General features: G+C 38.5%; 1 protein-coding gene across 1 annotated transcript; it reads left to right on the forward strand.

The window, feature by feature from the left end:
* The first annotated feature begins 257 nt into the window (after positions 1-257).
* On the forward strand, positions 258-17,242 carry LOC113166990 (DNA (cytosine-5)-methyltransferase 3A-like). The gene is given in 27 exon segments (XM_026367280.1): positions 258-358; positions 1,876-2,008; positions 2,379-2,524; positions 3,483-3,648; positions 3,736-5,462; positions 5,561-5,699; positions 5,868-5,927; positions 6,165-6,220; positions 6,467-6,613; positions 8,476-8,538; positions 8,626-8,643; positions 8,645-8,776; positions 8,868-8,975; positions 9,392-9,521; positions 9,734-9,847; positions 10,007-10,051; positions 10,145-10,224; positions 10,377-10,489; positions 11,483-11,666; positions 12,355-12,439; positions 12,572-12,717; positions 12,864-12,954; positions 13,068-13,216; positions 13,325-13,410; positions 13,531-13,600; positions 13,879-13,997; positions 14,470-17,242. Coding segments are annotated over 27 exon segments (4,506 nt in total). The 5' UTR covers positions 258-301; the 3' UTR covers positions 14,612-17,242.
* Positions 17,243-17,530: the final 288 nt, after the last annotated feature.

Below are 17,530 nucleotides of genomic sequence, written 5' to 3' on the forward strand. Positions count from 1 at the left end.
TGGCGGCCTGTGCTAATGTTCAGAGGAGTGGATGTGTTACGTTACAGTGGGCTGAAACCGAAACACGATATTGATCAACAACATAGCAGCCATATTTCTGTCAACTGAAAATCGCCGACGTGGGTTTATTGCCTACGATGTGCTCATTAATGACCAGTTTAGCGTACGCTCCTTTTTGGGGGGGGGGGGGGGATTGCGCAAACCCGAGGCTAGCAATCCGACCCCGGGACAGCCCCCCCCCGGGTCGGGTCGTCCAATAGAGCTTTAGTGGTAATGCAGACGTCACCGGTGCTTATTGAAAATGTGCTTTCGGATGAAGAGTCAGGGGGACGTCTGTACCTATAGGGGAACGGCCGAGGTAAGTGAACCATTATCTATCTTTAGACAAAACCAGCTTCTCTTATTCTGATCAGACTTTGTCATATTAAATCGCTTTACGCACAGAGTCGAGTTGTTAACGTTAGCGCGGTACCGTTTTATTGTCCTGGTTTGTAAATGCACTCTTCAGCAGCCCCACAACACAAAAGACCGACTCACACAAATACACGGCGATAGCAGCAGAATGGACCCTGAGCACCGGAGAATAGGACTTCCTAATCATGAATCCTGCTTACTTAGATTACTTTCATTTTCCCGGCTTCTGTAATAACGCGTGGATGGACACATCGTCAATTGTAATTACATGTTCCTAAAGTAAATAAAATAGCAATGCGACTTTAACTTGTTTTTTCACCATAATGATAAAACATACAAAGCCACCCCCGTGTCAAACCCAGCTAACCTGATAGCCGCTGCAGCATGTCTGTAATGTGAAATGTTTTAGACAGAACAGGACTGTAAAAGTACGATGCCGGCCGGTGTAGTCTTTGCACCACTTAACTTGGTGCATTACGTTTGATCTTGGTACAGAAAGTAACAGGGTGTTGCTTTCGTGCAGAAGCTCAACTTCTGCCACTGAAAGTTGTGCAGTGAGTAGGTTCGCGGCAAAAATAGACAACGCGAGATCTTCTATAGATTGAAGAAAGGAGGAGGACGCAGCGGCAGCGTGGCTCATGGGTCCCGTAGCTCTCAGCTGCTTCACAGCTCACTGTTTACATGTACACATGACAAGGGAATGATCAAATACAACCGAAAGATGCAAATGTCAAAATTATTTACCAATAAACCCTCATCATTTATCCTCCATTGTCAACCAGACAATAGAGGATTAGGCAACCCACCCACTTGCCCATTCTCACCCACTACCCCCACCCGTAGGAGCCAGTAGCAGAGTAGGGGCATACACGAGATTTCTTAAAGAGAAACAACAACAAACAAATCTTGGACTTCTTTAGTGGTAATCGCCAGGACCTACTTAAATATAGATGCATGCACAAGAAACACAGAGGTTCACCAATCCATAAAATAAGCAAATAGGAGACCACATTTTAATGGACATACTAGGGTAGGATATCAGTTGACTGACCTCTCAGTTTGATCACTTCAGTTCACACAGTCTGCCCTGTTGTGTAGACTACACAGTGTAAACCAAATTGCACATATTTCCTAGTTATGAAGCAGAAATACAGTATATTGTTTGGCAAAAGAGTTAGTGTCAGGTGTTCTGATTAATTAAAGCATATCCATGTTAGTGACCTCTGCACTCGTAAGGCATAGCAGGGTCTGGACGAGCTGGGAATTGAACTGCCAATGCTGCGAGTAGTGAACAATGACTGTCTCCGGAGCAAAAGCCACTAAACAGTTAAAATATGGAGAATGTTAAGAGTTCATGTTTGGCTTACAGAGAAATATAAAAAAATATTATGTACATACGTACACAAGTTAACAATGAAAATAATTACATAAATAAAAATCTGCTGATTGTCTTTCTTACAGAGCTGCAAGATGGAAAGTTCTGTGGTTGTGCCTCCAGACTCCTCCAGTGATAAAACAAGCCACTTTCATTTGCTGAAATGGACCAACAGCCTGCTGAAGACAAACTTCAAAGATGTGAAAGAGATGGGTTCAGGTGATTTATCAGTATGTGCAGAGCTAATGCCATTTCATCTCCTTCAGTCTACTTCAAGCATGGCAACCAGCAACAAGCCACAAATACATGCATTTCCACTTTTCCTGCACAGTGTTGAATTAGTTGTAGTAGCCGATGATTTCCTCCTTTATGAAGATGTCCCTTGTCCTTAACTGCTTGGCTCACCATGAGAAAAAGCAGTGGATTCAGAAATCTTTCAGCCCATGGTAGTTTGGCGTTGAGTAGTCTGCTCCAGCTCGTCTTGGTATAATATCTCCACTGCTACTAAAAGCAGCAAAAGAGAGCTACCTCCCTCCATTGTTTCAGAAGATATGTTCTGAAGTGTCTTTATGTCTGTTTTTTCCTTCAGGTGCATGCCACTGTCAGATCATGGATTCTTCTATTCCTGGCTCTGTTGACATGACCAAGGTGAAGTTTGATGCACAGAGCGAGGAGGACTCTAAGCACAACTTCAGTCTTCTCCACAAGGCCTTCAGCAAGATTGGCATCACAAGGGTATGCATTTTTTTGGTGGAGTAGCGTTACAATTTTTTGTTGTGGTTGAATTTACATAGGAGGAGAAGCAATTTTTAAAATGATCAATTTTGAGAGACAACAATTACTATGTTAATGTATTATTTTTCATGTGTGTATGGTATGCTAGCCTCAGCAACCCAGTTGACATCTAATGTTAGCTTAGCTGTCCTTAATAGCTAGGCTCCTTACATACTTGTTCATAACCCTGCTACCAGAGTTGATTGTGTGAGAGGCTGGCTGAGAGAGTCAATGTGCTGCTCACAGCTCTTAAATGAGAGACGATTTCAGCATGTGGCAGTATGTGTTCAGTATTTGTTGATATTGTGGCAGGCTGCCACGAAGAAATCGGTATGTGAGAAACACTGTTGTAGCACCAAAAATGAAATATTGTAGAACCAGGAGGAGTTCCTTCTTTGGATGTCAAGAAATTTTAAGAAGAATTAGTGTCAATGTTGGAACCTAGAAATGCAAAAATATCACAGGGTGGTTTAGATATTGTAAAGTAAAAAGAATGATGAGTGTGGGGGCAAGGAGAGATCCAACTGGTACATGGTATTTTATAGAAGCTGACTGGTCATCTCGGACCGGAAAGATCCTGAAGAAAACAGACAGATGTGAAAATAACTGCACTACTAAAAAGACCAACCCAGGAGAACAACAACTGCAACAATCTGGCAACAATTAAATAAACTGAGCAGGTGAAATAAACCAGAGAACAGGCACATTCATTCAGGAAATAATCATTGTGGGCTAGAGCAACACAGCAGGCATAACCAAGGCAGACATGGAGTAGATAGGAGCAAAGATTAAAACAGAGCAAGATAGTAAACTGCAGAAAACCAGGAATTCAATGAGTTTTATAGTATTTAATTTGGGGCTGGTATAGAACAAAAATTTATTTCTTAGTACTGTGTCACCTTTTTTTGTCTTGATTTAGACCATTCCAGTTGAGAAGCTCATAAAGGGGGATTTTCAAAGCCACTTTGAGTTCCTGAAGTGGTTGAAAATTTTCTACACAGCAAATGTGAAAAGTACAGAATACGACCCTGTGAAAGTGCGGAACAGCCATGATGTCAGACCTATTGTGGCATCTCCACAATCACGTAAATGTTTTTAAAAATCTTCAGTTGTGTTTCAATCAACACACCTACATTTCTTGTGCAGTAATTGCATTTCTCTTTCTTTGTCAGGGAGCTCTAAATTGGAATCACGCACAGATGAAAATGGTGATGAAACGACTAGAAAGTTCCCTTATACCGAAAAGTGGAAGGATATTTTTGAGTGGGCTGAATGTAGTTCACTTGGAGAGCAATTTACCCACTGCCTGATTTGTACCAGCAGCCTAAACACATATCATAAAGGCCTTTATAATCTTCAGCGACATGTGAAGACAAAGAAACACCAAGAAAGGGCTAGAATTTACAGGAGTTCTGGTCAAATCTGTGAGCCGCTGTCATGTAATGACGCAGCGATTCGATTTCTTCACAAACACTTTTACACTGGCTCGGCCAAAGGCAAACAGGCCCCCAGACATTTTGTACGCTGTATGCTGGGGCTGCAGTATCCCAAAGACATTACACATGTTTGCCAGAACACTCCCTACTGTCTATACATTTATGAAGGGGTAGCAGTCGGAAAGGACGACACTGTCTCTGTGGTTCTTGTTGGGTTTTTTGACATTGTATCCTCCAGGTATTGCATTCGATTTCTAGATGCTTTTCAGTCAGTAGATGATGCAGGAGATCAAGCAGCAGGAGCAGCAGTGGTGGAGATCCTGAATAAATTTGGGTTACCCACAAATAATCTTGTTGCTGCTTATGGTGACAGAAATGGCGAGGCCTCAAAGCACATCTGCTCTCAGCTCAGGGAACTCAACCCAAACATAGTAGCCTTAGGAAGGCTTTACACCATTGCTGATGCTGCTCTCCATGCTGGGGTTAAGCAGCTCTCCAATCAAGCTCAAGAGTTGATGGCAGACATCCATGCCTACCACTCCTCCTGCCCTACAAAGAATGACAACCTCTCTACTCTTTTTGGCTCAGATATCACTGCGGACAGTCCATTTCATCTCAACACCAGCTGCCTTAGGTTTTGCATGTTTGTCACGAAAATTTTGGAAATATGGACAGATCTTGTACTGTACTTTAGCTCTGGCGATGATGATGACAAAGCCAAGTTAATCTGCTCCCAGCTGCAAGATCCCAAAGTCAGGGCAACGTTTATGTTCCTGGAGCAGGCCCTAAAGCCTCTACTCAATTTTCAAAGGCATCTGCAAACACAGGGAAAATCTTGTCCTTCAGACATGCTACTTATGTTAGAGGAAGCCAGTAACCTGCTGTGCACTTACACTTCCTACTTCCTTCGTCCAGAAGATGCCTCTCGCTACCTAAAGGAACATGATGCTCACATTCTTAAGAACAAGAAATTCCATCTGTCAAACCCTGAACTAAGTCTGGGTGGGAAAGTGGTCGAAGACTTCTTGAATAAGTCTGAGGCTGCAGATGCCCTTCCACTGTTGAAAGAGCAGGTGTTGTCTTTCTACATTGCACTCACAGGTTGCATTGCAGAGGAGCTGCCTCTCAGCAACAAGTTGCTTAGGAGCATAGCTCAGCTGCTGAACCCCCACAGCAGGCTGGAATTGACAGGGAAAGCAATAGGGGAGCTTGGGACCAAGCTTGGGCTCTGCAACTCCCCTGATGAGGACAGTCAGCTTATGAGTGAATTCCTTGAGTACCAGCTGGCTGAGGAGGGAGACAATGAAAGTGAAGAGAAGGACAAGCCAGCTGTGGTTTCACTGGAGAAACACTGGGCCAGTGTACTGAAGGACACCAAGCCAACCTCAGTCTTCAGGAAGCTTGTTTTGACCCTGTTGTCTCTCCCCTGTCCACCTCTTAGTGCTCAGCAAGTTTTTAATCAGGCATGTAAAAGGAGAAGCTGTTTTGACATCTGTCATCTGTGTATATGTTTAATTCGTGTTTATTTACTTTTCTGCACTCGCTGTATTTCCTGTCTCAGGCATTAGAAAATGGAGGTACGGCACTGTCATCTGAAACTGAAGCCTTAACAGAAAGCAAGGGTGACCTCTCATCTGACAGCACCAACAACACAGACTCGCCACATCAAACTGAAGTTAAGAAGAAATATAATCCATTAGGTAAATAAAACAAATTTGCACCAAATTTAATGTAATTTGATGAATAAAACACCTTTCATAAGATGAATGTAATGAATTGTACAGGTTACATGCGAAAGAGTTTTGGTTGTTAGAAGTGTGCAAGAAATCAGTGCATTTCCTAATTTGACATATCCACTTTTTTTCTAGAACTGAATGGCCTTAAAGTGATATTGAAGCCGTGTGAAGTCCGCCTAAAAAAACTGAATCGTAAGGAACACTATTTTTTACTTTTTATTTGCATCTTAAGAAAAATATCTGACATACCTTTATTAAATAGTAACTTAACTCCTCCAAATATATTTTGTACAATGTGGTAAATGTGACATTACCTTTAAGCTAATCTAGATCCTCCAGATTTTCACTTTTAGCACGTCATAACGCAGTTATTGCCTCTCTGAACACTAGAACTCACTGTGCTACAATATGTTCTCTTTCCTTTCAAAGAGCTAACGAATGAATGTGATGTATTACCTGGAAGGAACGACGACTCATGGAAAGAGGTAAACATTTATATACCTGAAAAAAATGTTCATATTAAACTTTATTTATTCTCCATCTATTTATCACATCTCTTTTCATTGCGAAACAGTCTTTTGTCCATAAGTCTTTATTTTAATCTTAATGGCCAGATGTAGGCACTGGTATGATGAGGGGCTGTTTGCATATATAACGGCATGTGAGTCTCTTGGAGTACATTTGCATGTGCATGATATTTGAATGTGTAGTGAGAATATGTTGTCTCCCAGAGGACCAATAGGGGAGGTTTTGGCTGGGAGAGCTTGCGCCAGAAGCCACAGGCCCGCACAGTGTTCCAGGCTGGTGCTAGCACTTGGTCTAAGCCCATAGGTCTTGAAAAGGACAACAAAAAGGGTCTGGACTCCCAAGATGAGGGGGTAGGTATACTTAAGTATACTACCTGTAAACCCCTTCTAGATTATACAGTAAATTACAGTTTACCCCATAGTGTGTTGATTAGAAAGTTAAATTAGAAAGTTAAATGTGGTTTGCATGTCGTTGCTGTCTGTAAAAGACAGAGACTGATCAGTCATTTTTGTGGAATTTCAGTTGGCACCATCAGATCTGTAGCAAGCACAGTAGCTAGGAAATTCACAGGCTCAAAATGGACAGGTTTTAGTTTTAGCAAAATTATGGTGTACTCAAATTTATTTCTCTCTTCATAGCAAGTATTTTAAACCAAGGATTTACAACCATGTTTACCGTCCAACAGTCTTCCCATTTCTTTGCTTTGCTGGTACACAACACATATATTATGCATACACATGGCAGAGAAATCTGAGTTCTCTGGAAAACATTTACCTGGAGAAATCAGACTTCTCTAATCCCCTACCTCAAATACAGAAACTACAGTTCAGCTTACTTGAGAAAGTGAACTGTAACCAGGTTACTTAAGTGCATGAAAATGCACTGATTGGTGGGATGTCATGAAATAAAGAAAACAGAAGTTCACTCATAGTGTTGCAGTCTTTAATACTAAAACTTGATATAGTAATAGTTAAAATCCTTGGTTAATTAATCATAGTTGATTTTTTTTTTCTAAAATCTGTTTTTGTATACTAAATAAAATCAAATAATAACATGTAGATTCATTTATATAGTTAATATTTCTAAAGAAATAAGGCAAAAGTGGTATACTGCCAAGAATTATGTTATTGTCGATGTTTTGCTTCTGTACTGCCCCCCATACCTGTAAAGTACCTCATGGTTCCATTCCAGGGCCCATTTAATTTGTTTTGTAAGTGCATTTTCTTGACTCCATCTCTATCTCATCCTGGGTGGCCAAAAATCTGTCTTGATCTTCAGTTAAATGACAGAGGTAAAACAGAGGTAATTCTCTTTGGCCCCCCTCAGTGAGTATAACTAGCTACTTAGGGTCACCAACATCTAATCTCAATGCCAAAAATCCTGGTGTCACTGTTGAATCTCATTTATGTGATGAACATAGTGGCTCCACAGTAAAAGGTTGCTAGTCAGTTTACTATGTCAGTTTGCATATAATGCTACTTTACCCAAGTACATCATAACAAAATACATAACTGATTTGAAGGTGATTTTATTAGTTTTCAAAGCCATGCATGGGTTGGCACCTGAGTACATTACATAAGTTCTCTGCCTCTACTTTACCTCTAGGCCTCCACAGCAACCGCTTCTAACCATGATTAAGACTAGTTGGTAAGGAATAATGTGCCTTTGCAGTGGCTGCTCCAAAGGTTTAGAACAGCCTTCATTTTTTTGTTTAGATGATCTCCCACTATTGCAGCTTTAAAGAAATATCTTAAGACATACATGATTTTGGTTGGCTTAGGTTGGGCTTAATATTCGTGCAATTTTATATTTGTTTCCTGTACTCGCGCCACTCTTGTTTATATTTTTTTATCTTTTCCCATTGCTTTTCTTGTTTGCCTTTACTTAATTTGTTTGTATTTCATGTGTAAAGCACTTTGGTCAACTTCAGTTATTGCAGAATTCAAATTTGAATTTTAAATTTGATATTTTTGTGTGAAAATGGTGGAAAAGATATTTTCTTGTTACTGTTTCGCTTTGAACAAGATGAATGTTCATATTCTAATGAGAAGGGGCTTCTTTACTACTTTCTTTTAATAACATTCTCTTTTTGTTACCTGAAAGAAAATTAGTTTATTGAAAACAATAACAGAGATGTTTATACTGTAAGAAATACACCTAAATTACTTGATATCTTTGACATCATCCTGTTCTAAATGTCGTTGACTTTCAGGCAGAAGATTTATCACCGTCCAGCAAAAACACTGGAAGAGGACGACGGAAAAATGCGTATCAGGTAATATGTTACAGAGAATGCCTGTGTTAAATTTTATCTGCTTTCAGTAGTTTTCAACAAGGTGTACTTTTCTTTGGACTTCTGCAGGATGGGAAAGGGTTTCTGCACAGGAGAGCTGGTCTGGGGAAAAGTGAAGGGGTTTTCCTGGTGGCCTGGTATGGTGATGTCTTGGAAAACCAAGTCAGCTCCGCCGGGTATGCGGAGGGTGGAGTGGTTTGGAGATGGGATGTTCTCAGAGGTTAGAAGTACAGTGTATGTGCTTGAAGTATACTGCCTTTGTTTTGAGGTAGATTTTTTTTTTTTTACATTACCGTTCCTTTCTGTTGTAGATCCAGACAGACAATCTACTGGCTTTCAGTGCCTTCACTAGATGCTTCTGTAAAAATTCCTTTGCCAGCTTCCCCATTTACAAGGAAGCCATCTACCAGATCATTGAGGTAAGAGACAAAACCTGTCAAACCGTCAAAACATTTTGTACCAATTTTTGTTCTACTTGCTTGGTAATGTTGTGTTGTTCTTTGGTTAGGTTTAGTTATAGCTAAGCAGAGGTCCAATCAAAACAGATAGTTGGCAAAAGCAGTTATAGGACTGTTCCTCTGCTTGATGATATCAAAGGGTTTGCTGTTTGGGACTAAACTGTGAACTATATTTATACCAACACAGGCAATTTTCCAACACTGTACCTGTCAATCTGCTCAGTGACCTTTTGGTCCTGTCAACAGAAACAGCATTTTAGTAAAAATGAAACATATTTCATTTATTGTGATGTCAAGCAGGTTGCTTAGATTCACTTTAGAAAAGTGAAAAATGTTTCACCAAATGCTCCAGATTTCGATCACACCTGTATCTGTAGTTGGCAGGTGAGCGTTGTGAGAAGTCTTTTGCTGATGCAGAAGGAAGTAAAGAAAAAGAGCTGAAGCTGATGCTGGACTGGGCTTTTGAAGGTTTTCTGCCTACAGGACCTGAAGGATTCCAACCTCCTGGTATATGCACAATAATAAATCCATTAGACATAATATACTGTATATGCAGGTGAAGCACATTTTTTTTATGAAATATACATATATATATAATGAAATATTTATAGGTGGAAAAGATGTTTTTCGTAATGCAGTACATTATAGTTGATGCTTCTTAGCAACAGGATTTTTTTCCATGAAATGTCCCTTGATTCCATCATTTTCTGATCTCCTAGATTCTTCTGCACATCTTGAGTCTTCTGACTCAGCTCTGTCTGACTACCAGCCTCCAGTAAAAAGAAAATATGTGAAAAATAAGGCAAATGCAGCTGCTGTTACCTACAGCAAAGGTATGTGTTATTTTTGTTCACATTTAGTCTACAAACATAACACTCTCATGAGAGTAATCACATACTAGGACCTACTAGACTATATGTAATATGTTTTATGATAATCATCATCTTTAGTTTTACTATATGTGATTTGTTTTGTGGTATTTTACTTTACAGAATCAATAATAGAAAAGGTCAAAGAGAAAGGCAAAACTATTGAGGGTAAGTCTATGAGATTATGTAAGAAGAAGAAATTATTTGAGCTCCTCTTGACATAGACTTAAAATTCTTAAAGTGAATCGTTTGTTATTTCAGATTTTTGTTTGTCTTGCGGATCATCTGAGATTGAAGTGCGGCACCCTTTGTTTGAAGGTGGTCTTTGTCTAAAATGCAAGGTAATCTCACATCCTAAATGACCTCTTTTTGTCTGTGTCAATGTGGTCTGCTTTACTCCATTCCAGCCCAGTTTATCAGTGTCTAACCTCCATCTGAAACACAGCTGCCAATAACATCTCAAATGCTGCAACGACCATTTCACTGTTTGCAGGAGAACTTTACCGAAACACTGTATCGCTACGATGAAGATGGCTACCAGTCGTACTGCACCGTGTGCTGTGGTGGCTCAGAGGTCATTCTGTGTGGCAACACCAGCTGCTGCAGGTAAACAATCTAATTATTTATTTAATTTATCTGAAACATGCTAACAAATAATTTCTACAAAACTAACTACTACCAATGCTATAACACTAAAGTCATAACCTGGACTAGGATACTGAATAATGAATTTACTAACAAAACAACAATAAATGCAGATCCAAATAATCAGCCTATTAAATTAAAAACAACACATTGCTGGCCTTAGAAATCACATGCTCACGTGCATCCAGCAATGATAACATTTACACACTGTAGTTTTACTGATTGGAGCAAAGTAAAATGTTTTCAATATATGTACACATATTTGTTAACCTCATTAAGAAGAATAGGCTGTGCTGATGGTAGTTAACTGTACGTCATAAATATTATACAGACAGTCTAAATACAAGCACCAAACAAACTAAAGTCACCACAGTAATCTGAAGCCTGCCTGACAGCAGTTCAGTGAAAAGGGCGTCTCGTTCTCTTCTTTCCTCTCTCTTCACATCTTTTCCTTGTGTCCCTCCTTGTATCTGAGAGGGGGATGCATGTGTAATTGAAATGCATCCAGTGAGTAACACTATAGTCTACATCTTGAGCCTCATTATGTTAGCGTGTATTTGTTAACATTTTTGCATATTGGCATTAAATGACATTACAATTTATTATTCCTGTTATTATTGTTGAGAGTTCTATGTTCAGTTCTATGTTCAGTGTACCAATAAATGTACAAACAAGAGACAATCTACAATAATAAACTTTTATTTTTCTGTTTATAAAAGGTCCTGCTCTTATAAACAGAACTGTCCTTGTCCTAATGTATGATTTGTCCAAATTCCAGCCTGAATTTCAACTTTCTAAATTACTAATAAATGAGAAATAACAAGCGTAGTAAGTGACAGTAGTCACTTTGCTCAGATGGCTCAGACAACAGATACACAACTTCATTTAGTGTCTGAACATTAGTCATTTTCTAACTCTCGTGTTATGCTCTTGGGTATTTGCCATGTGTCCCAGATGTTTCTGTAAGGACTGTCTGGACATCCTGGTGGGTGATGGAACATTTGACAAGCTGAAAGACATTGATCCTTGGAGCTGCTACATATGCAAGCCATCGCAGTGTGAAGGAAATCTCAAACTCAGACCAGACTGGAGTGTTAACGTTCAAGACTTCTTTGCCAACACCAGTGCCATGGAGTTTGTACGTATCACTCTTCTATCAACACTTCTACCATGGCATAATCATCAGTCATGGCAAATTGTCACAAGATTTACAACTTTTAGAAATAATTTCAGTTTCAGTCACTTTATTAGGTGAAACTATCAATATCCAGAAGTCCAACCATCATTGTGATTCAGCTCTATGCTCATTTTCAGACCACACCTTGTGGTTGTGGAATAAAATTTAAACATGTTACCTTTATATACACAAAATATTACAATCGCACAATAAGCTGTGGACTCATTTGTAACAAAGCAGATTCCTTGTTATACTCAAAAACATTTTTGTAAAGGCTGCAACAATTATTTTCATGAAATGAAAATTTAATTCCTCTAATTATTCTATAGTTTAATGAATTGTGCTATTGCACCCAAAACAAGAATCATATTCCCAGACCAACAAGCTGAGTGTTACTCTTGCTGATGTCACTCAGAACTAACTACTTTTGAAATGCATTGTTCACCTTGATGAAACTATCTAAACATTACTCCCTGTGTTTCTGCAACATGCTGAACAGCATTAAGTTCTAAGACTTGGGAGTAGTGACAAATGACAGACCAGCATGTACTTCTTGTCACTTGGCCAGTCCTCATTGTAGCATCTAATAATATTCTTGCCTTTTAGGTGAGTTACTAGAGTTAGATATATATCTATATATTTTTCACAGGAGCCTCATAGAGTTTACCCCGTCATCCCAGCTGATCAGCGCAGACCGCTGAAGGTGCTCTCACTTTTTGATGGCATCGCAACAGGTTGGTTCATCCTGTCTTTGTAATGCAGACATCTAAATCAAATGCAGTAGCTTAATGGAAAAACAAAAATGGAGTTAATTTTGCATAGACTATGAATCTTACCTGCATTTAAACTCTTTGGCATCATGACAGGGTACCTGGTTCTTCAGGAATTGGGGCTCAAGATCGAGCGCTACATTGCTTCAGAGATTTGTGAGGATTCCATTGCTGTGGGGATGATCAAGCATGAGGGAAAGATCGAATATGTGAATGATGTTCGCACTATCACAAGGAAACATGTGAGTATAGGCTGAAGTTAGAATACTCATGTTGTTTATCAATGCATGCCACACCAACCACTAAGATCTAATGTGAACTCTGTGATCATTTCATTAATGTATGTAAGTTTATTTGAAAAATTTATGTCTGTAATTGTATGTTGCAGTTAGCTGAATGGGGTCCATTTGATCTTCTGATTGGAGGCAGTCCATGTAACGACCTGTCCATGGTCAACCCCCTTCGAAAAGGATTATTTGGTATGGAGCTTATATACTTGTGTTGTTGTTTTTTGTGGTGATACATATAACTATTTACCTGAACTCCTCTTCTTTAATCACTTTCTTCTTCTCTGTTGCTGTTTGTCCTGCAGAGGGCACTGGAAGGCTCTTTTTTGAGTTCTACCGCATATTGACATTGTTGAAACCGAAGGAGGGCGACGACCGTCCGTTCTTCTGGCTATTTGAGAATGTGGTTTTCATGAGTGCCAATGACAAATCGGACATCTGCAGATTCCTTGAGGTGATTATATTTGATTACTGGTCAATGTGTCCTCATAGCCTGATGGCAGAGGACAGACTGCATTCAGTCATTATTTGTCATCAGTTGCTTTTTCTTATTTTTGTTCAGTGTAATCCGGTTCTGATTGATGCAATTAAAGTCAGCCCTGCTCACAGAGCACGGTACTTCTGGGGAAACCTCCCTGGCATGAACAGGTACAAACTAATACACAATCATTTTCCTCATTTTCCTTTGATGCTGATTCTCACACTGTAAGACAAAAAATATTCTTTAAAAATTCTCCAGTTTACATGCCACTCTGCATTTCTCTTTAGACCTCTTGCTACATCTTTAGACCACAAAGTGACTCTGCAGGATTGTTTGGAAGTCGGACGCACAGCAAAGGTAGAAAGATATAGTTTAATGACAGATAATAACTTGAATGTCTGTACTCTGTTGTAGTTTGTTCTTTCTGAAACAACATAATGTAACCAGCAAATAAGGTATTTGTGGGTCTTGAAATATCAAAGGATAGACTTCAACAAGATTATATAGATATTTTTTCTCTTCTGTGGGCAGTAATATGGGAAAGATTTTTTGGCCTTTATGATTTTTTTCTAAATGCTTTTAAAAAGGCTTTAAAAGATATAAAATTGATTCAGATTTGCTGTGTCTTTATTCAGTTTGAGAAAGTACGCACCATCACAACAAAGTCGAACTCCATAAGGCAGGGTAAGATGGGACCACTTCCTGTCTCCATGAACGGCAAGGAGGACTACCTGTGGTGCACCGAAATGGAACAGTATGTATAAGTATATATGAAATCAGCATGTTCTTGTGAACATACTGTTCACATCGTATATATAATATATATATATATATATATATATAAAAAAGTTAGTTAATACTTTCTAGATGCACTGTATGTGATGCTTCTGTAAACATAGTTTCTACTGCTTAAGAAAGAATATTTTGTTATGTTTATAATAAACATTAGAAGTAGATGCTGATCTTGTTCTTAATTTATTCCTCGTTTGCACAGCAACGCAAACATGAAAACGGCAACAAGTAGGGGTAGCAGTAGTAGCAGTCGTGGTAGTAAGTGATTTGTTTAAGTGCTGAGGTGATTCTTTTGGAGCAGCATCAAATTTAACATTTGTAAAAGTTTAACAAATAGTTACAAATACGTTTTGGTGTGCTGGTGATTTATATGAGGTCCCTGCTGGATTTTGACCTTCTAACTTTAAGTTTGTATGTGTGGTTGACTCTTTTAGGGTCTTTGGCTTTCCCAAACACTACACCGATGTGAACAACATGGGCCGGATGCAAAGACAGAAAGTCCTGGGTCGGTCCTGGAGTGTCCCCGTCATCCGTCATCTCTTCGCCCCTCTGAAAGATTATTTTGCATGTGAATAACAACTGTGAAGCACCAGTGGTAAACCTACTGCCTTATTCTATCCTTCATTACTAAGTAGTTCAAAAAGACCTGATTTAGCATTTAATATTTTGTGTTTGTTCATGAGTGCCTTCAAATCGGTCATTCACAGTCCACTATCACCAGCAGGCAAACACATATTCTTCAGGTTTCCTTTGACAAATGATGGTGCTTTGATCAAACAAAAATTCCTCAGAACATGGACCTGTATCATGAATTAAGATTAGATTGTTATCCAACTATCTTTGGCTTTAACTCAGGTTGTCTGGTATCACAAAGCTGGTTCATCAGTGGAAACATGGGGATCATAATTTTTACAGGATGTTGATATTGTTTACAGTAAAATGACAAGGAATAAATTAAAAAATAGGATGTAGCAGAGAACAAACATTTTTAGATAGAAACAGGTCTTTTAATAAACATAACTAAACATGCTAATAAAAAGATGGTTATAGCTGCATATTAATTTCACACCTTTTTTTTTAGTACCCAGTATGGTATATTTTAAATTAAATGCTGTGCTCTTTGAAGCAGCAATAATCAGTATTTTTACATTAACAGAGTCAGAGGAAGGGGAACCTCATGCTTAGAATGATCACCAGACTGTATGGCTCTACAAGCGTTTTAGCATCTTTTATCCCAGTATTTAGATTTTCTGTCATTGAACTCTTTTCCCCCTTCAGCAGAAAAGCTCTATGAACTCACTGTGCACTACCTGCTCAGGAACAAATGACATACAGACGCAGTTAGCAACTAGTTGAACATTTAGCAGCTAAAGAGCCAGAAATCTCCCTCAGGTAAAGGTGAAAAACAGGAATGAAATGAAAAAGTGAACAGAAAGAACTGTACACCTCCTACACTTATTTATAAACTAGCTTTTTATATTTGCATATTATTGCTGATCTCTACAGTGTCTTATTAAATACTGTGTGATCTGTTGTATGAACATGTCTACGAAAACCAGCCTCCTGATACCAGGTCACCAACTGACTCAGTGAACCCAGAGAGGGCTACTGAACTTGCTTTGTGATACAGGCCCCAGTCTCTACCTCAACACTGATTTATCTGTTAAAATCTGCAGTTATACTTTTAATAAACTTTATTAATTTATAAAACTTTTTTTTAGTGCATATTTTATTTTTTATGTCTGAGCTAATAATTTTTATCATCAACTATGAATTGAACTGTTTTAACTTCTAATGAGTTGATCGTAGCCAGTTTTTAATCTGCCTTTTAATACATTTTATCCAAAAAATGTAAAGAAATCGCCTCACTATGGTGCTCCAGAGGTACTGTGTAAAATTACTTAGACAGACCCTGGGTTTGCATTTGTGTTGACATTTGATCTATTTTTAAAGTTTTTTTACTAGACCAAAAATATTTTGTTGCTACTTATTGAAAACAACGTGTTATGACTGTTAACATTTCAAATGGAGTGTTTTTATTGTTGCAGACAATACCACTGAGGTCAGAATTAAACAGTTTCTTCTATTGAACAAGACATGTGGCTTAAAAGACTGTAACAATGGTTTTGCACATTTGATCCCTTTCACATGTGAAAGTGTGGACACTGTTAAACAAAAAAGCCAACCAAAATGTGGATGCACTGTAATTGATAACTGAAAAAAATCATTGTTGGGGTTTTAAGTTTATCCAAAATCCAAAACATTTCACAATGTACTAAAGTTTCAAAGGAAAGCAGGCAGTTTGATGCTTGATTATTTGTTATTTATCAGGCATAACATTTAAAATGTTTCCAGTTCCTTAAATGAGAGTTTCTTTAATTACGATGAAAGTAAAATCTGATTATTCAGGTTAATTTGATTTTGTTCTGTTGGTTGGACAAAAAAATGCACAACTACAACTTGTTTAGTAGTAGTACATATATATATATTTGTGTAAGTAAATACTTTAGACATACATGCAAGATCACTGGTACAGTCCTTTAAATCTCAGTGAGACTTGATCCCGCGTTAGTTTGCATGACTGTAATGTCTGTGTGGTTTTTAACATTTGTTGTGATTTTCACTGACTCTTAAAACATGGACAGTACTGTTCAGGTGTCTGTGCCTGTCCACATGCTGAACACATGCATGATGGACAGAGCTACAGGCAAATCTGGCAACAGCTTTACCTCACTAATCGTCTGGATGGTGCTATGCTAACGGTGCTAACTGTGCTGGTTTGGTTTTGTTCGTTTTACATGTACCGTAATAGGCACAGACTAAAAGTGAACATTTCTTGTAGACTATGTTGATTGAATGTGTGTTTCTTTGTAAGAAAGAAATGTAGTGAAATATTAGTGTGATGTATTGTCAGTTCCTTTGGTTAGCACAACATGAATGAATGTGCATATGATGGATTGTTACTTTCAAACAGGTCCTGACTAATTTAGTCCAAAATGCCTTTTTTCATGAGCCAAATGTCTAATTCTGACTTTGATGCATGGCTAAAACTTAATTTAGGAAAGAGGGCCCTGGACCCCTTTTTTTAATGTTGTATACAGGTAGTTAAGGTCATACTCAAAGATCTTCTGTTAAATTATGCTACAGAACAACTGGATCTCAGTGGTGCTACAAAACCGTGTAATAAATCATAATGTAATAAATTCTAGCCTGCTGATGTCCCGCTTTGTTCTTTAAATGAAACATATGTGGATGTTATAACTGAAATACCTGATGCTCCTCCTCAAGACATCAACATTGTTTCTAGTGAATCACAGAGACAATCTCTGGTTCTACTTGTACGTTGAGTACATGAATCTACTTTTATACATTTACATAACCTTATTTTTTGTTTTGCTGCCGTTTGTAATAATATTTTCCATTAATATAATTAATTTAGTTAATGACCTGTCCTGGGCTCTCTGGGTCTTGTTAGTCATGAGAGACGTCTGGGAA

The sequence above is a fragment of the Anabas testudineus genome, chromosome 7 (assembly GCF_900324465.2).
Source record: "Anabas testudineus chromosome 7, fAnaTes1.2, whole genome shotgun sequence".
NCBI lineage: Eukaryota > Metazoa > Chordata > Actinopteri > Anabantiformes > Anabantidae > Anabas > Anabas testudineus.